The sequence below is a fragment of the Nematolebias whitei genome, chromosome 6, assembly GCF_014905685.2.
Source record: "Nematolebias whitei isolate Nwh7 chromosome 6, NemWhi1, whole genome shotgun sequence".
Classification (NCBI taxonomy): domain Eukaryota; kingdom Metazoa; phylum Chordata; class Actinopteri; order Cyprinodontiformes; family Rivulidae; genus Nematolebias; species Nematolebias whitei.
In genome coordinates this window covers 21,773,778-21,793,660 of record NC_056503.1, presented here as the reverse complement: position 1 = coordinate 21,793,660, position 19,883 = coordinate 21,773,778, and the positions used below count along the sequence as shown (strand labels likewise).

The following is a 19,883-nucleotide window of genomic DNA, read 5'->3' as shown; positions in this document are numbered from 1 at the left end:
CTGCTGTTGTTTGATGTATTGTTTTGCACTATTAGTGACTGGCATATATCTTAAATCTTTATTGTACCGTTGGACTTTCGTTTAGCGTATATCTTGGTATCTTAGATCCTTATTTACTGTTTCTTTTACACTTTATATTTTTGCTATTGTTGGATGTAACTGGGACCCTGTGTACACAAATTAATTCCACCTCATGTACCACATGTGATGTGAATGACAATAAAAAAACCTTGAATCCTTTGAATTAGAATCCGTTGAATAAATTGAAATTAAATAGATTGTTCCCCTCAGGAACACAAGAGTGTAGTAAAGTTACTGTGAGCTTATGAGAGCATTTGAACAAATTCTGACAAAATTAAAAAAAAAAAAAAGTAGAAGGATCATTAGGATTTGTCAGAAAAAGTCATGTTTATTGACTGAAACAAAATAAAATAATAAATAAAAACAGACAATAATTAACGTGTGGCTGATTTTCCCCCAGAAGGTCTTTCAATGGTTAATTGGTGCTTTCAATGACTCCTTACTGAATTTCCTTCATGAAGTCATTTCAGCAGCTGAGCCAGGACCTGGACGACTCAACTCCAACGACGTGTTTGAGGGTCAGGTCAAATTTGTAGACGTGTGGTCCCAAAAAGAAGTAGATGAACTCTGAGACGCAAAGAGAAGATATATCTTCAGGAGTCAAACAGAAAGATGAGTGCAGCGATTGATTTTTGAACCGAGTATTGTGTTTTGCTCACAGTTAAACTATAATACGTCCTAAAAATAACTTCAATGGCAGATTTTATAGTTTAAATCACAGACTGTGCTGCTAAAATAACCAGCTTTAGGGAGCTGTGATCACATGCAAATTAGCATTCCTGAGTTACAAACAGAGCGAAGAGTAAAAACCCTTAAAACCACAGACATACAGGAAACGTCGTTATAAACTTTACTGGTTCATGTTTTCTAATGCACGAGAACCCAACCTAACCAGCAAACACACAAGAGAAGATTTGCTCACTTTCTTTATAAAACGCTGCGTTTATCGTGGCGTTAACTCCAGGAAAGTCCTCGCTGATGGACCTCGGGAAACCAAAGTCCATCACCTTCCGGTTCTCATTGTAACTGAAAATGAAATGAAACAACGTCAGATTGTCAAAGATTCAGCAGAAACATGCTGAAAAAAAATCACCTGAAACAGCTGGAAATTAAACAAAAAAAAGCTGAAAGCAGTAAATTTTTAGAAAAATTCTGGAATCAGCATAAAAAGCTAAAATTTAAACAAAATAGCTGAAATTAGAAGAAAGAAGCTGAAGAGCACATAGCCTGAAAAAGGCAAAAAGATAATGAAAAGAGCACATAAAAGTTGAAATTGGATGAGTAGCTAAAAAGCTGAAATTAGCAGAAAGAAGCTGAAAGTAGCGGAAAGAAGCTGAAGTTAGCATAAAGAATCTGAAATTAGCATAAAGAAGCTGAAATTAGCATGTGTCAGGACAAATAATCAAATATCTTCAAGCTTCTGTTTACAGAGGGGGACCAGGCAGGGATGTCCACTTTCACCTGCACTATTTGCTATTTTTATTGAACCTTTAGCAGCAGCAATAAGACAAACTGCTGATATTAAAGGTATACTGTGTAAAAATATAGAACATAAAATTAGTCTTTATGCTGACGATGTTTTACTTTTTCTTCAGAACACAGAAAATTCAATATCTAATGTTATCGAATTAATAAACTCATTCTCAAAAGTTTCTGATTATTCTATAAATTGGTCAAAATCTACAGCTCTTCCAATAAACTGCGTGTTTAATACTTCTCTCAATGAACGACTACAATCAGGTAACATTACATACTTGGGCATTAATATTTCTCCTAGATTGGAAGACTTAATAAAATTGAATCATATCCCAATTTTAAAGAACATTGAAGATGATCTTACTAGATGGAAATCTCTGCCCATATCACTTATGGGAAGAGTTGCCTCAGTAAAAATGATGGTCCTGCCGAGAATAAACTATTTATTCTCAATGATTCCAAATAAACCTTCAGCTGAATGGTTTAAGTCACTGGACTCTTTGATATCTAAATTCCTTTGGAAAAACAAAACTCCACGTATTAGCTTAAAAGCATTACAGAAATCCAAAGATACCGGAGGATTAGAACTTCCCAACTTCTATCACTACTATTTAGCCAATAGGTTACAATATATCTCAAAGTGGTTAAATCCAAATACATTAGATGAAACTTGGATAGACATAGAACAAACTTTATGCAATAATATTAAGATTTCAGATCTACCGTTTATTAGCACAAATATAAAAAGACATGTTTGCTTTAAAAGCATCAGTATTAGCTCTTCTCTGACAGCATGGTGGGAGTATTTGAAAATGACAAAATCTTCACTACTCCCCTGTAGACATACACCCATCTGGAACAATCCTGACATCCTACAAGAAAATAATATGTTAAATTTCCCAGGTTGGAGAGTCAAGGGAATTGAACGTCTGGAACACATATATGAAGGTGTAGACTTTATTCCATTTAATAATTTAATAATACAATTTGACATGGAAAATAAATACTTCTTAGAATATCAACAAATTAAGTCTATCATAAAAAAGAAATTTAAGCTTAATAAAACTTTGTTAGAAACACCAATATGTGTGTTAGAGTTCCTTAATCTTAAATCCCCCAAATTATTATCTAAAATATACAAGAAATTGTCTAGAATCAATGACTCCATAATGTTACCTGTTGCAAAATGGGAGTCAGATTTATCAATCAATTTTGACCAAAACACCTGGTCTCAAATATGTTTAAGAACATTTAAAATGACTAGAATCTCCAACTTACAATTAATAAAGTATAAAGTTCTTTATAGAGTACATTATACAGGTCAGTGAATGTTTAGGATGGGATTTACATCATCTAACAACTGCTCACAGTGCACAGGCAATATTCCTGATGATTATATCCATGCACTCTGGTTCTGCCCACCCGTTCAGAGGTTCTGGGTCCAGGTTTGTGAAGACTTGTCTAAATGTCTGAAATGTAATATTCCACTCTCTCCGTCTGTTTGCTTATTGGCTATCTTGGAAGATGTTACCCTGGAAAAAAAATACATGTCGCATGATTTTCACTGCCTTATGCATCGCAAAGAAAACCATACTCCTGAATTGGAAAAATAAAAATAATCTTAGCATTAATCAGTATAAAAATCTTCTGTTAGATCATATCAGTCTTGAAACAGCATCTGCCGACACATTGGTTCAATCTCTGTGGGCTCCTTTGATCGGCTCCGTTACATAGTGAGGGTGGGTAGTCTGGGATCTGACCTTGTGGGGCCTTGGGGTTGATGTGGAGGTGGGTGTATGGGTTTGGGGCCCCGGGGGGGTTGCCGGGGGCTGGGCTTTTGGGGGTACCTGGGCAGGGGGGCACTGCTTTCCCTCTGGGGAGGGCCTGGGTGGTTCTGGGGGATGTCTGCTGGTGGCTGCATGCAGGCCCTCAGGTGGTCTGTGGCGGCGGTCGTGGGTCACCGATCTGGTAGCCTGGCTGTGCTGGTGTGGGTTCGGGGTGGGCGCGGGGGCTTGGGGTTCTGGGGGCTTGTCGCCCCCGGGCTTGGGCCTGTGGGGTTCGGGGATCTTGGGCTCTGGCGGGCGGGTTGCCGGGCTCTGGGCCGGCTTGCGCTCTGGTGCCCGGTTTTGGGCGGGGGCCTTTGGCTCGCTGGTGGGTTGTGGGTCATGGGCTGGGGGGTTGGGTATTTGGGGGCGTGACCAGTGGCCCCTAGGAGGGGGTAGTTTGACCCAGCCTAGGTGTCTAATGTGCTATGTGTTTTGAGAGATGTCCGAATGAGGGGTGGGTGTAGTATTTCTTCTGGGGTGGGGATGGGGTGGATGTCCTTGGGGGCGGCCCGGGACTGTGCATGGCCGGCTGGCTGGCCCCTTTCCTGTGGTGGGGGCTCGCTCCCGGTGCTTCCTGGCACTGTCGGCGGTTGGGCGGGCGCTCTTGGCCGGGTCGTCCTGGTGGGGTTTGGCTCCATCTGGTAGCGGGCTGACTGCGGTCTGTGGGGGTCCTGGTGGCCCTCGGGTGTGTAGGCTGCTGGTGCGGCTTCTGGCGGCCCTCGGGGCTCTGTCCCTCTCTAGTCTGGAGCTCAGCGGGCCTGGCGGTCGGTCCAGATGGAGAGGTGTCTTGGGCTCAGGCGCGGGGGGGACCGGGGGGGGAGGGGGGGGGGGGGGGCTGTTGGGTCAGTGGGGGAGCTGACTCCCTGTGGGAGCATTTGCTCTCACAGTTATTTCTCCCCATCCCTCACCATGCACCTCCACCCTCTTCATTTCAATTCCATACATTTAGGGTTGTTTGGGCTCGGGTGTGCTGCAACAATTTTACATCTTTGTTGACCATAGCCACCTGGGACTCAATTTTATTGTACACCTTAGACATTCATTCATAACATCCTCATGACATTCATATATAGGAATTTGAAGTGGGCACATGGCTATGGGTGGTGGGATGACCTTACTCTCACCCCCTGTGCCTGTGCTCACTTACAACGGTTACATTTAGACACTAGGGTTTGGATAGAGTTGGGGTGGAGGGGAAACTGGCACCTTGCCAGCCTTTGCTCCTTCTTCTTTCCTTTTTAATGGCACTCTACAACAACACACATCAACAGCACATCTAGGGGTGGGGGTGTATGTGTCGGGGTCTTATTTTTATTTATTTATTTATTTTTTTTCTCCTCTTCCTACCCACCTAGTTCCCTGACTGCCATTCCGGGGGTGGGGTCCTGGAGAAGGGCAGGCCGTCGGGTGTTGACCAGGACTATGTGGGGGTTCAGGGTCTGGGGGTTGCCATGGGCGGTGCTGGCGCTGTGCTCTCCCTGGGGTTGTTTGGACCCCCTGAGCTTGGCTCTTGGGTGCCATGGTTGGCCCGCTGACCGGGGTGGCTGCCGGGGCCTGGCGGGCGGTCGGCTGGGGGTGCATGCTTGGTTGTTGGCGGTGTGTGGGGGTGGTTGGTGGCGTGTCCTCTTCATGGTGGGGGGGTGTCCTGTCGGCGGGGCATGGCCTGGGCCAGTTCTGGGGTATTGGCTCTTCTCCGCTCAAGAATGAATGGGTTTACCTCCTGGGTTTGGGCATGGGCTGCCCCCTGTAGAGGGCGGGTACATGTCTTGGACCTGGGGGGTTTAGAGTGTGTATCGGGAATAAGAATGAAATGTATCGTTATTGTATGTCTTTGAGTGAATGAATGTGAGATTGAGGTTGGGATAGTGTGATTGTGTCTGTGTATGAATGGGTATTTGTTAGGCCAAGACTCGGACTGCCCCCTCTTTGATACAACTGGGGGTGCTTGGCATCGCGCCCCTATCGCGCGGCCCCCTGGTGGGGTGTGCCCTTGCCTGCCAGCGCGCTTGGGGCCCTTGGTATCGGGGGCTGGGCACTTGGGCGTGTGTCGGCTCGGCCTGGTGTCTGCCTGGTGGGGCTCGGGTCCTCTGGCCCTGTCAGGCCTTGGCCTGGGTGGTGTGAGTCCTCGGTGCCCGGGCCTCGGTGCCTGGACCTGGACCTACATCGGTGCGGCAGGTGCCGACGGGGGCCTATGAGTTTGTCGCTGTTGGCCCCGGGGGGTCACTGTATGTGGTTGCTGGTGGGGATCTTCCGGTTCTCCCCTGTGGTCCGTTCTGGGGGGTGGGTGAGTGGTTCGTCCTGTGTGGGTGGCTCTGGGGGCTCCGCGGTCGGGGTCCCTCCTGGGGTCTTGGGCTCTGGTCCCCCCTTTTTCGTCTGCCTCTGGTCTTGGGGGTCGGGTCTCTGCTGCTTCACAGTTACTAATAAATGTTCTATTAGAGAAGCCTTATACACTTATGCATGCTCACAACCACACACAAATAGAAGCAGGGATGCTTATGTAGGCTTTATATGTAGATATATAGATATGTATGTGAGTGTATATTCATGTGTATGTATGTATGTATGTATATAGGCGTAGGTATGGGTATATATATTTATGGAAACTTACTGCAAAGCCATGAATATTTTAAGTTCTTTATACATATGTATTTTGTTGCTGTGTTTTGTCATGTTCTTTGCAGGCGAACAGACAGTGGCCGGGTGTTTTGACGTGTGCTCTATTTGTATATATTTCTTATATTTTGGAGTCTTACTTTGTCTTTTCTTTCTTTCTATCCTATTAAAAAAAAAAAAAACCTACACTAGATAGTCACTATAATAAATATTAAAAAAAAAAAAAAAAAAATAAAAAAAAGTAAAAAAAAAAAAAGAAGCTGAAATTAGCAGAAAAAAGCTGAAAGTAGCGGAAAGAAGCTGAAGTTAGCATAAAGAAGCTGAAATGAGCATAAAAAAGTTGAAATGAGCATGAAGAAGCTGAAATGAGCAGAAAGAAACTGAAATTAACAGAAAGAAGCTGAAATGTGCAGAAATAAGCTGAAATGAGCATAAAGAATCTGAAATGAGAAGAAAGAAGCTGACAAAAGCAGAAAGAAGCTGAAAAGAGCAGAAAGAAGCTGAAAGGAGCAGAAAGAAGCTGAAATTAGCAGAAAGAAGTTGAAATGAGAAGAAAGAAGCTGAAATGAGAAAAAAGAAGCTGAAATGAGCCGAAAGAAGCTGAAATGAGCAGAAAGAAGTTGAAATGAGAAGAAAGAAGCTGAAATGAGAAGAAAGAAGCTGAAATGAGCATAAAGAAGCTGAAAGGTGCAGATCCAGAACAAGATGGCCTGAGCAGCAAGCTGTTGCACCAGAGTCGGTACATGCACCATGACAGAGTTTATTCTGATCTGCAGGGTTCATATTTATTCTTTGTGTCTCCAGTCCTCTGGACCGAGCAGGACTCAAGCTTTTATTTTTATATACTGTTAATCCAAACTATTTGAAAAATAAAAGTCCCCTGGTGTTCAAACATCATCTCAGTTGGAGAAAGATTGACAGCCCCGTCTTTTGGTTCTGATCTCGACTCACCTCCAGTAAATGTGTTGCATGAAGAAGAGGGTACGGCCCGTTCTGACAACGTGCACGGCTGCTTCGACGCTCTGCACCCAAGCTGGAAACCCAAAGAAGCTCAGAGCTTTGGGCTTCCCTTTAATAACAGAACCTCTCACTGTCCAGAACGTAGAGCCTGCCAACAGAAATAGTTAAAACTGGTCTGACTTGTTTTCTGAATCATAAAATTCATGCTTTGATGAAATCGGTTCAGGAGGACTCCTTTCACCAGATGATGACCCTGCTGTGATAGAAAACCAGCAGAAATGTTGGTGGTCCTTGGAGGGTCTTGGCGAGGTCTTCAGGACTGTTTTAAGAGCACAATGACATTCCCATTCCTTGTGAGAGGTTGTGGAGGGTTTAGAGCGTTGGTTTAACTTTGAGGTGACAGCGTGTTTATACCGGTTGGTTGTCCAGAGTTTAAAAAGAAGTTTTTAGAGCCTCGTGTCTTGGTCATGACGACACTGACAGTGAAGCAGCATCATGAAAGAGGTTTTCCTCCAGGTCCTAAAGGTCTAGAAGAGCACAGCAAGGTCATGATCCAGTGTGAAGGGGATCTAATGATGGAAGTTACCATGAATGAGGTACGCTGCTGATCTGCGAGGTATCCAGAAGGCAGCATCAATCCTAGTTTCAATCTTAGGCATAAAGTTGCTGATGGGACCTTCTTTGATGTCAGACTGCTCGTTGTGTTTTATCCAAAGATATCTTTAAGAAGAAAAACACATTTTAAAGATGAGCGCTGACATCACGCTGTGCTCTGGAACAAACACCTGCATCATGAAGGACCTCACTCACCCAGCACACACTTTTTGCCCCGCTCCTCTCAGGAAGGAGGTTGAGGAGCATTAAGTGTAGAACCACTAGACTGAAGAACAGCTTCTACCCTGAGGCTTTTAGACTCATGAATCTCTAACCAGGATAATCACTGTGAAGAATCACATCATGCTGCTGATCTGTTTCATGTTGCTGCTGATCTGTTTCATGTTCCTGCTGATCTGCTTCGTGTTGATGTGTTCATTCGTGCTCATCTGCTCACACAGACTCATGTTCGTGCTGCTGTTCGATGTATTGTTTTATGGTATTAGTGCTTGGTGTATTTTTTTAGTTGATGTTTTTCTTAGTTCATATCTTAGATGTTATTACTGTTTTTCTTTTACATTTTATTGTTGGATGTAACTGGGACCCTGTGTACATAATCTCGTTCCACCACAAGTACCACATGTGGCGCGAATGCCAAATAAAGTAACTCTGACCCTGACTCTGACAGGCTTTCAGTGAAGAAATTATGAATGTTTGTTTATTAAGAGATATTAGGAGCAGATCTGAACATGCCTGTCTCTGAAAAAGAAGGTAGCGTCTCCGAGGGTTGATACTGCGTCAAACGTCAGGTCTGGTGCACATCTGTCCTGCATGAGTCGGGGGAACAGTGGTCTGGACATCCAGGGAACGTTTCTCACAATCTGAGGACCTGGCACACATCAGGATGGATCAGGGTCCACTAAGAAGGAAACATGTGGAACATGTGGACCCAGGTAAAATCTGGTTACTGTAAAGTGCTTGGATGTTGGCCTCGTCTTCTCTGGACAGCAAGTTGGAAGGACGGGACATTTTGTAGGTCGGATACATCACAGATCCTGGACTCCTGGAGTGCTTGAGGCCCAACGCGTGACCGAACTCATGAGCTGCTACCATGAGCAGGTCAAACCCTGAAACAGCACAAAGACAAACTCATGGTTAGTAAAGCCTTTGGTGATGATTATTCCATATGAGTCAGTTCAGCACCTGATCCTCCTCCTGCCGTCCATCGCTCGTCATCATCGAAGTGTGTGTCACCTCCGGCGCCCAACCCTGGACCAAAAGCATGAGCCAGAGTCCCTCGGGGGCCGTCAAATGGATAAAAGTCGCCGTGGGCTACAACCGGGACAAACGTGAAACAGAAACCACAGAGAAAAGTTTTTCTTCATGCTAGCAGGAAATGACAGGCTTCAGTTCACCTCCTGTGAGTCAGGTGAGTCAGGTGAGTCAGGTGAGTCAGGTGAGTCGGGTGAGTCGGGTGAGTCGGGTTCAGAGGCTGGAGGATGACGCTGCTGCAGGTTAAATCCCCGCTGTGGCTCCCCACCTCTAATGCCACTGAGCTGTCAGGACTTTGTGTCCTCTGCTGTCAGTGTTTGGTGTTAGCGAAGAGACAAACCTACCATTGGTCACAAACTCCACCCTGATGTCAGCGCTGCTGGTGTGTAACCGGACGAACGTCAGGCCGCTGGCTCTGGCCCAAACAGCGAGGGCTGACTGGATTAAAGAGTCCACAGTGCTGAGAGGCAGATCTCTGGTGTATCTGCCGATGCTGAGAGAGGAAACAACGTGAACTGTTGCTGATTCGTGTCACAACGCCTCACAACAGAAAACATGACATCTTTGTTTATCTCTTATGTTGGACGGAGAGCTTCCTTTGCTGGTTTAATGAGACGTTGTGAGATTCTTCGTCAGTTTCTGACTAGACACAGCAAAGTTTTTATAGTTTGGTAACAGGAAGATCATCTCATCAAGGAGACTTTTTGTTTTTTTAACAAACCAAAGCAGACATCAGATCAAAATGTTTTGAGATAAACTGAAAGTAAGAAGTTGGGAATGATGCTGCAGCCAGTTGGTCCTCAGAGCAGCCTGGACCTGCTGGAGCGCTACGATGTCATCAGTCTTCACTAACATAAATACTATGTAATGTAGTCTGAATGCATGTTGCTGAATGATTTTGCTGAAAGCTGCTGAACAACTGAAAGCTTATGAGAAATACACCAAAGGCAGAAAGGAGAAAAAGAAACCGAAAGGGCCACAAAAATCTCATCTGCTCACAAAGACTCATGTTCGTGCTGCTGTTGTTCAGCATATTGTTTTTGCACTATAGTGCTTAGCGTATTCCTTAGTTGATATCTTAGATCTTATATACAGTTTCTTTTTGCACTTTATATTTTTGCTACTGTTGGATGTAACTGGGACCCTGTACAGAATTTTGTTCCACCTCATGTACCACATGTGATGCAAATGACAATAAAGAACCTGAAAAGCTGAAAGTATTAAAAAAGTAGCTGAAAGTTGATGATAAAAGCTGAAATTATCAGAAAGATGCAAACAGTAGCAGAAACATGCTGAAATTAGCAGAAAATCAGCTGAAAGCAGCTAAAAAAAAGAACAAAAAGCTGAAATTAGCAAAAATTAATAAAACTGAATATAGGACATAAAAGCTGAAATTAACAGAAAATGTGTCAAAATGTATAGCTGCGAATACATATGAAAGCTTAAACTAGAATAAAAAGCAAAAATGAGCAAAAATGAAATCTAAAATTAGCCAAAAGAAACTGAAATGAACAGAAAAAAGCTAAATAATAATAATAAATTGGGGGGGGAAAGCTGAGCAGTCAAAAGTTTTAGACAGCTCATAGGCTTTGAAGGAAGTGAAGGGAGCTCTATTCATTTTCAATGAGAAAAACATGGCCGACAAAGCTAAATATTTCAAATAGTAAAAATTGCACCAAAGCAAAAGTCACAGCAGGAATATCCTGAACGAGCTGAATGTTTAGATTCATGAATTGCTGAAACAGAACAAAAATTGTGGAAAAACATCCCAAAGAAATACAGACTCTACCAGAGAAAATGGTTTAGAAACAGTCAAAAGTTTCTGGCCCAGTTGAAGGTTCCTGGCAACCCAGCCTCCCCTCCCTTCGCCCAGTTCTCTTGTCTCTACGCCTCCGGTGTAACGATGGTTTGAACTGTTCGTTCTGTGTCCCCTCGCTGCCTGAACCAGACTCCAGTCTGTGTCGACCACCTGAACCCTCCTGAGCTGCCTCCACCCTGAAACACCATCTGAGGACTTGATAAAGTTTGAGCTTAAGATTCATGTGGAGGTCTGCCGAGAGGTCAGCTGTTCTGGTGACGGAGCGATGGTCTGACATTAACGGCTACACAACCTGTCCCTCCTTTCATGGTGAAACAAGTCTTGATGTCATCAGTGCACACTGCTCAACATGAAACTAACGTGTTGTATTTGACACAAGCAGCAGCAGCTCAAGCTCAAAGTTAGCCAGATGTGTTGCTGAAACCTCTAAATGATGATTATAGTTGCTTTTCCTGGATTCTCCCTATAAATATGTTTGTTCTGTGTGTAACTCGAGGATTTTTTACAGCCTGCATATCAGGGGACAGTGTTACATCAGTTTCAGAACATCCTGTTCTGTTGGTGTTCGAACAAAACGTCCCTCGGGTTGGAAATCTGTCGTTTATGATGATTTGTGACAGCTGCTCCGGCCCAGTTCTGACAGAGGTTTTATCGCCTGCTGGGTTGGTATTTGACATGAACATCTTTAAGGCTTATACCTGTAAGACAAGATGTTCTTGTTCCAGCGCGTCCCCTGGACCTGACTGAAGTCCTCCACATCTGGAACACCACATCGAGGACTCCTCATCACCTCCAGGGTGTCGGAGTCCAGCACTCCTGTTTCATTAAGCCCAAAGAAAGCCTGCATGTCTTTCACTTTGGAGGTGAAGGAGAGCCCGCTCCTCCTCATGCGGCCCGAAGGATCCGTCTGCAGGTTGTAGTACTGATGGAGGTAGTCCTATCGGACACCACAGAAAGAACTATTTGTCATTTATGTGATGGAAAATCATATTTTTCATACAAGTTCGTGCTCAACTGTAAAACCTGGTTGGAACATTGATTAAATCATAATTTTTCTCATAAATGTTTGGGTTTTCATCTTGTGAATGATTAAAAGTTTTACAACCTGTTGAATATCTTCCTAGTTGTTAAAATAAATTTCCCATTAAAACTGAGGAAGCAACTTACTCAGAAGAAAATATAAAAGCAAGAAGAATAAGGAAGGAGAAAATGAAGATGCTGGAAAAGCTCTGCTCAAATTTGTTCAGTTTCTCCGCTCACAGCCACAGAAAGCATGATTTAACCAGAAGAATGTCATTTCCTCTGAAACACACCAAATGCTGCTGAATAAGCTGAAACCAGCTGAAAAATTTTGTTGCTGAGCTGTTAATGTGAGCTGGATTAAAACAGCTGATATTTGCTGAAGACAGGAAAATGAGAGCAGCAGAAGTGTGTAGAAAACGCTGATTAGAGCAAAATTGAGCAGCACAAGATGAAATAGGCAGAGAGAGCATGAATGTTTACAAAAAAGCTGAATACAGACACATAAAGGCTGCTTAAAAACTAAAAGATGAAAGTAGTTGAAAGAGGTTAAAAGGTGCAGGAAAAAAAGCTGAAGGGAAAAGAAGGACGCTGAAAGGAGCTGAAGGCAGCGTTGTAGTACTCGAGACCGGTCTCGAGACCACTTTTTGATGGTCTCGGTCTCGACTGCTTTTGGTCTCGGTCTTGCCTCGGTCTCGAACACTGAGGACTCAGGATTTTATTTCAGACCAGTCAAGACCACAACTGTGGAAATATCACTAAATTGCCAGAATGTTGTCCAGTTTATTTGTCCAGTACCTGGAAGAGAGGGAAGCGTCTGTCTGCTGTACAGCCTCGTTCAGAACCAGTCAGAATAGATTCACTTGCAATAATCAGTCTAAAGCACGACTTAATCAGTTAATATATAGCTCTTTTTTTTTTCCATTTCAAATTGTTTCTGAACTGTTCGTGCTATGATGGAGCCTCAATTCTCTACCGTGGTGAAGTTAGTTTTACGTTGGACATTCGAGCTCCGTGGCTTCAGCGGTGCGTTCATCTCACTCGATCCGAAGCAGGCAGTCTGATTTCGATCAGCTGCGCTCCGTCTGCCCCTCCTCTGAGATGTAATGGTTCACTTAGGAACCGTCAACAAATTACCAAACCAAAACACTCTTCAGAAACAGAAAAATAAAATATTTTACATCATTTGACCCACTGACACAAAACTAATGTTAAACTACTCTGATAGACCGACACACAAGACATCATCATTTATTTCTCATTTTAAAACATTTTCTAATTAGTTATTGAGTGAAAACCATGATTTTTGAACAAATAAATTGTGTAAAATTAGAAAATGTCTTAAAATGATAAATAAATGAAGGTATCTCATCTGTCAGGTCTAGTAGAGTAGTTTAACATAAGTTTTGTGTCAGTGGGTCACATGACATGAACATTATTGTGCAAAAACCACTGAATGTCTGATTTCTTCACAGATTTGAAATTTTATAAAAAGATGATACATTCATTCAAAAGCAAACTTAAAGTTTCATTATGTACCTTTTATATAAAAAAAAACATTTTTATAAAAGTTGCATGTTCTTTACATATTTGTTAAAACTGTCACTATGTCATGACAGAATATTATAAAACAGAGAATCTGTGAAAAGATTGAGCTCCAAGAGTTGAGGTCTTGGACTCGACTTGGCCTTGGGCTCTAAAAGTCTTGGTCTTGTCTCGGTCTCGTGTTAGGTGGTCTTGACTACAACACTGGCTGAAGAACACTGAAATTAGCATAAAGAGGCTGAAAAATGCTGAAATGAGCTGAAAAAGTTGCAAACTGCAAAACAGCATGAAGGCTCTGAAGGATGTGGAGAGCTCCATTCGTTTTCAATCAGAAAAACATGGCCGACAGAGCTAAATATTTCAAAAAGTAAAAATTCCACGAGTATCAAAATGTCCTGAACGAGCTGAACGTTTTGATTTACGAATTATTGAAACGGAACAAAAACTGTGGAGTTACGTGCTGAAAAACGTACAGAAGAAAAACGGATCTGAATAAAGAGAATGGATCAGAAACATTCAGACCACAACACACACTCTAAATGTGTGGTCTTAAGACTTATTTCACGTGTCAGTCCAGATTTCAGCAGAAGCTCATGCAGTCATCTCTCACACATCTGTACTGAAGTTATTTGTGCACTTACTGTGGCCAGCTGCAGGTCCAGCTGTGGCTCAGGCGAAGGCGTGCTCCCTCCCTCCAGAACAAGTGCAGGTGCTGTGAGACCCGGGTCCAGCAGAAGCAAGACCCGGAACCAGACAGGGAGCAGCATGACCTGCATTTCACACACTTTACCGATGCATGAAGATGGAAGTTCTGGTTAATGAGGAAGCCCTTTTAAGCACTCATTGTGACTCACGCCATCCGCAAATCCTAGAAAAAACCTTGTGCAGTGGTGGCAATGGGCTCAGGGAGGGGTTTCGAGAGATGAGGACAGTAAAAAAAAAAAAGGTCAACTGAAGATTTGTTTTGTCATGAGACATACTTTGTGGTCGTGGAGATTAAAATAGATCCAATGTTCTCTGCACTATATCAGTTTCTTCTTCTAGTGTTTAAACTGAATGTGAAAGTCCGAAATTGAAGGAAAACAATATGTGTGATGAAACGAATGTGGACCCAGAACCTGACTCAACTTCTGTCAGCTTGAGCTCCTTCAGGTCAAAACATGTGCATATTTACATTAAAACACACACAAATCTTATTTTGAATGAGATATTTCCTCAGCAGAGGAAACTCCCTTCAGCCTGATGAAACACGGTGACCTGAAAGAGTCGGCTCAGTCCCACACATCCTGCAGTCTCGCCTGAAATAACACAGCGAAAGAATATTTTTGTCCTTTCAATGCATGTAGGAATCAAAATTGCAGGGGGTGGATTTACGGCCTTCGCAAAACAAAATGGCCACCAGCCAGGAGACCCAGACTAGTGTGGGGTTGCTGTGATAAATCCAGACTACAATTACAGCCAATCGGTCACTGCGGGCCTTTATGGGACCAAAAGCATTCCTACTGGAGCTGGATTTTACAGAAACTTTGTGATCTTGCTGTGACTTTCTTTTTTGAGCACAGACGAGGAAAGGGAGTTAAATTTAGCAGGAAAATGCACAGTGAAACCAAAAGCCACATTTTTCTGTAACCATTTAAAATGGCCATGACCAATGTTCTGATACATGCTCAATAATCCAGGTGGTTGAGTCAGGTCCTCTGGACGGATTCTTCTTGTTGAAACGTTTCAGCTTTGATCCAAAAGACTTCTTCACTCTGAGGAGCTGCAACAAACTCAGTCTTATAAATAGCAGCTTCTCAAAGTGGATCAACCAGTTTGTTGGTGACAGCCAAAACTAGTTGTTCACATGTAAAAGGAGGACCATCAGCCTAATAATCGATCGTTAGTGCCCTGATGGCCGCTTGCTATTCACAGAGGGCTGAGTACCAATAACGGCATGCACCGATCCAATACCGATATCGGCATCAGTCCCGATATCGAAAAAACTTCTGGATCGGGTATCGTGACAATGTGACCCATCCACGACTGGGCAGATCTATTCACTCTAATTCTATATTCTGTGCTTTGAGAGACGTCACGAGCTAGCAAACTCACTGCACGGATTGTTTCCAAAATGGAGCGAGTGAAAGGATCAGCCATCTGGAACTATTTCACACCACTTCAGCCAACACATATGACAGCTACGTGCAATACGTGCACAGCAACGGTTCCAGGGGTGTCACTAAAACTTCCAGTAATAACACGACCAACTTAATCAAGCATCTCCAGAGATTTCACCCTAAAGAGCACGCTGAGTTTGTTGAACAGAATTCAGCACTGTTTATCTGTATCAAATCGGTATCAACCGATACTAAACCCCAGATATTGTATCGGTATCGGAAGTGGGAAAAGTGGATCAGTGCATCCCTAATTGTAAGCAGGTGACAGTTAAACATGGAAATCCCCACCCCTGTTGAACGATAGACGAGTTCTCCACAAAGATGGCCTCCTTTACTCCTCTCTCAAACCAACGTTCCTCTTTAAAGGATGTGGTCATCTTCATTGTTGAAAGAGTGACCTCTGGCCTGCAGATGAAAGGAAAGTGCAAAGTCTTGGCCTGATGAAGTTGTTCTTCTGTGCTTGGCCATCCTTTTGGCATTAGTGGCTGATTAGTTTCCCCTATGTAAGACTGATCACAGTCCTCCTGGCACTGAACAGCATACACAATATTACTCTCTGCTGGGGGACTGGATCTTTGGGATGGACCAGTCTTTGTCATGATGTATTTTGGGGTTTGAAAGCCAATGGAATGTCTTGTTTAGAAAATAAACATCTCAGTTTCTCAGAAACTGCTTGTCTTAGAAAAAAAGAGATTCCCAAAACAATCAGGTGTAGACTATGTGAGATTTATTACAAAGATTTGAAGAACAGCCAACAACTTACAGACGATCGATGCATTTACAAGGACAAACTTATCAATGCCTCCATCTGTCTGAGGTTCTGACCCGTTCTTAGCTTCCTGTGACAAAACTGTTAGTTTATAGAATTCCCCCAGGCGCCAGTCTTTTACTCCCCACTCACTCTTTTGAGCTACTATTAGAAGTCCAGCTGCACACAGAAGAGATGGGGAATGTGGAAGATGGAAACACCTCTCAAGGACTCTAGACACACATCACTGTAATCATATCAATCAAACAGTGAGTATAATAAAAATGATCTCTTGTAGTCTCTTTGCTGACTGCTCACATCAAGAATGATTATAATTATAATATAGGGAAAAGGATCATGGAATATTTTAATATTGTTCACAATAAAAGGATCAATGCATAATACACATTGTCTCATCACTCTCACAGTACATGGAATAGAGCTGTCATTTCTAACCCAGGTCCGAAGCCTGGCCCGACCAGAATACTGGGCGGGCAGGGCCATGATAATGTGCCTGACTGGCAGGCTGGGTCGGTGTATGGCTTTTGGCCGTGATCAAATTATACGGCAAAATGGCTTGCCATACTACACCAGCCGCAAACGACCATTTCACTGCAAGCTAAACGGCCATGAAAGAGGTCAAATAAAGTTCAGTTACACTTCAGATGGAACAATACTGCCAGGAAGCGATCCATCGTACAAATGGATGTGCATTCAGCCCCTGCGCTCAGCGGACGCACGCGGACGACGACCCAAACAGGTGAAATCCCATAGACGTGTCAGAGAGGGATTTAATGCACTTTGACGGTCATGAAAGAACAAACACCCCCTCAACTCTGACCTTCTGCCCCTTTTTTTCAGCCATGCGCGTCCACCGCCCATTAAATAATAATAATAATAATAATGTCATCACAATGTCAGCACTGTATGTTTCCATACAATGACGAAATTAGTCTCTGCATTTAACCCATCCACCACCAGGTGGTGCAGTGGGCAGCTATTGAAAGCGCCCGGGGGACATTTTGGGGGTGAGACGTGCTGCCCAGAGACGCCACGTGATGTGCAGTGACTGGGGATCGAACCTGGGACTTTCGGGTCCCAAGCCGGCTGTCCTGCCTCTACACCATCTCGGCCCCCATCAGTCAAAGCTTAATTGTCGGGGTGGGGGGTTCGGACCTGTAAGTAGGCTACTGTTAATTCATTGGGTCAGGTGGGATTCTGAAATGATGGCTATGTGCTGGGTTGGATCATACTTTTTGGGCCTGAATGCAACTCTAATATGGAATGACCACTGGTCTGGGTTCCTCCTTTTCACCTGATGGCTGACTGGAGTCCTGTTTGGGTTTCTTCTCTGCTTTCAGGAAGGCCCAGTTAGGATATCCACATTCCTCTAGAGCCTGTCTTGTGTGGGATTTCTCCTTCTGCCTGGCTCCTGAGTTAGTGGGGACGCTGTCTGCTCTGTGGTACAGAGTCCTGATGACTCCTAACTTGTGCTCCAGAGGGTGATGGGAGTCAAACTGCAAATACTGGTTTGTGTGGGTGGGTTTGCAGTACAAATCAGTTTCCAAATGTCCTCCATCAGAAACAGAGACCTCAAATTCCAAGAAAGCCAACCTACAATCTTTCACATCTTCTCGTGTGAACTTGATGTATTTATCCACAGAGATGATGTGGTCAGTAAAATGTTGGACTTCCTGAGATTTAATTTGAACCCAGGTGTCGTCAACATACCTGAACCAATGACTTGGTGGTGTCCCTGAAAAGGACGTCAAGGCTCTCTTTTCTACCTCCTCCATGTACAGGTTGGCCACAATAGGAGAAACTGGAGACCCCATAGCACACCCATGTTTCTGCCTATAATATTGCTCCCCATATGAAGTAGGTTGACTGCAGGCACAGTTTCAAGAGTTGACACAGTTGTTCTGTGGAAAGCGTCACGTTGTTGCTAAGAGTGGCATCTTACCTTAACCCTAAACAGACCATCTCCACTGCTTCATCAACAGAACGTATGTAAAGTAATTAAAGAAAAAACGAAATTTGAAATTGGATCCTACTTAGATCTTAATGACAAAGGGGAGGTGACACCACCAATACTTTGGGATGCACTAAAAGCTGTGATTAGAGGAAAGATAATAGCAACTTGGTCTCACAAGAAAAAAAAAAAACTAGACAAAATAAACTCAAAGAATTGGAAGATTTGAAAAAACTACAAACTGAACATTCAACAACTTTGAAAAAAGAAACGAAGACAAAAAAAAAATTACACTTGAAGAAGGAAATAGATTAAATAAATAATTTTGAAATACAGAAAAAAGCTTATTTTGACTAAACAACGCTACTTTGAGACAGGTGAGAAAGCATTGAGACTGTTATCATACAAATTAGGAAAACAACAAGCAGACAGAAATATTCATAAAATACAAAATCCCTTTTACAAAACAATTAGAAACAAGTCCTGAAGGAATTAAACAGTGTCTCCAAAAATATTATGAGCACCTAAACACACAACCTCAAGCAGCAGATGACAAACAAATCAACATTTTTTTAGATTTGATACACCTACCCAGGGTCACAGAGAGTCAGAATAGTCAACTGACAAACAAGGTAACATTTTCATTTCATTTTCATTTATCCTTTACATGAAGTAAAAGAAGCGATCGGCCGTAGGTGGGTGGGTGGTTGATTTCCAGGAGCAGACGGTTTCACCGCTGAGTGGTATAAATCCATTCAGGAGCTCTTAATCCCAACTCTGGTCAGGGTGTTCAACTGGGTGCTGGAAAAGAACCTGGAGCCGCAACAACTGAGATTATCCACTGGTGGCCCGTGAGCCACTTTCGGTTTCCTGGAGGGGGCTTTTGTGGCCAGTAGGGGTGACTTTATAAAGCAAAAATATATCTAATGATTTTTTAAAACATTTATTAAAGTAAAAGACCACTTGTAAAGATTGTGGGGAATCAGTTTGTACCATTTTTAAATAAAAAAAATCATGCAGACAGTTCTTCATATAAAGAAATAAAGCATCAAGTTAAAGTATGTTTTACTTCTTTTACTCCACACTGTAATAAATCCAACTTCGTTTTTTTGGGATGAAAAACTATTTCCAGTTGAAAAAACTTGAAAAACTAAGTGTGACATTTGGGGACAATAATTTAAGTTGTTCTGAAAAACCAAGGCAGTTGTAATCCTAAACATCATTTTGTGAGTTGTCAGTACTTATATCTCTAAGGTGTAGGTCATTGCAACAGAAGAAAGTTCTGCTAACTTTCATGCTTTTGTTGTAAAATGCGGGAAAGCGAACTTTTGGAGTTGGCTTTTGAATTCAAGACTGCAGTGTGCTACTCGGACACGGAGCTTGCAGAGGTAACTTTTGCTCTTATTTAAATAATTTAAATAGTGTTGGAATCTCTTTTAAGAATAAATAATTGTATATTAGGGTAAACACATCCCTAATATACAATTATTGGGGGGGAATTATTACTGGAAACGTATGATTGCTAAGTCACTTTTTTTAGCTAACCAGGTTGTAACATTTATGAATGAACCATTGCATTTTTATGATTTAGCAGTCAGACAACTTTTCACTCCTCAGATTACAGGCGGTCAGAAACAAGTGAACACCTGGTCCAGATGGAAGATTTATTCAGGCCTGGACCAGACTATCAAAAAACTGACATTTTATGGAAGAAGTCTGGAGACACAACTACAACCAGGACCAGTAGCAGCTTGTGTGTGTAGGTAAGGCAATTTTTTTTTTTAAATTTCTTTGTGTT

At 42.9% G+C, this 19,883-nt stretch overlaps 1 protein-coding gene across 1 annotated transcript; it reads right to left on the bottom strand.

Moving 5' to 3' along the window:
* Positions 1 to 547: 547 nt before the first annotated feature.
* Positions 548 to 13,982, bottom strand: LOC119410843 (matrilysin-like). The gene is made up of 10 exons (XM_037677765.1): positions 13,848 to 13,982; positions 11,340 to 11,578; positions 9,167 to 9,315; positions 8,754 to 8,882; positions 8,492 to 8,677; positions 8,304 to 8,439; positions 7,543 to 7,676; positions 6,948 to 7,104; positions 1,004 to 1,107; positions 548 to 648 (listed from the first exon to the last, which is right to left on the bottom strand). The coding sequence occupies exons 1-10, from the start codon at positions 13,980 to 13,982 to the stop codon at positions 548 to 550; spliced, it is 1,470 nt and encodes a 489-aa protein (XP_037533693.1).
* Between the last annotated feature and the right edge of the window lie 5,901 nt (positions 13,983 to 19,883).

What these genes read in the sequence shown, in the direction of transcription:
- LOC119410843 (XM_037677765.1), bottom strand. Translation starts at nt 13,982, where the DNA reads ATGCAGGTCATGCTGCTCCCTGTCTGGTTCCGGGTCTTGCTTCTGCTG. An exon ending in GACGGCAGGAGGAGGATCAG is followed by an intron (nt 8,678 to 8,753) that starts GTGCTGAACTGA and finishes GTGCTGTTTCAG; the next exon opens with GGTTTGACCTGCTCATGGTA. An exon ending in AGCAGCGTACCTCATTCATG is followed by an intron (nt 7,105 to 7,542) that starts GTAACTTCCATC and finishes TTCTGTTGGCAG; the next exon opens with GCTCTACGTTCTGGACAGTG.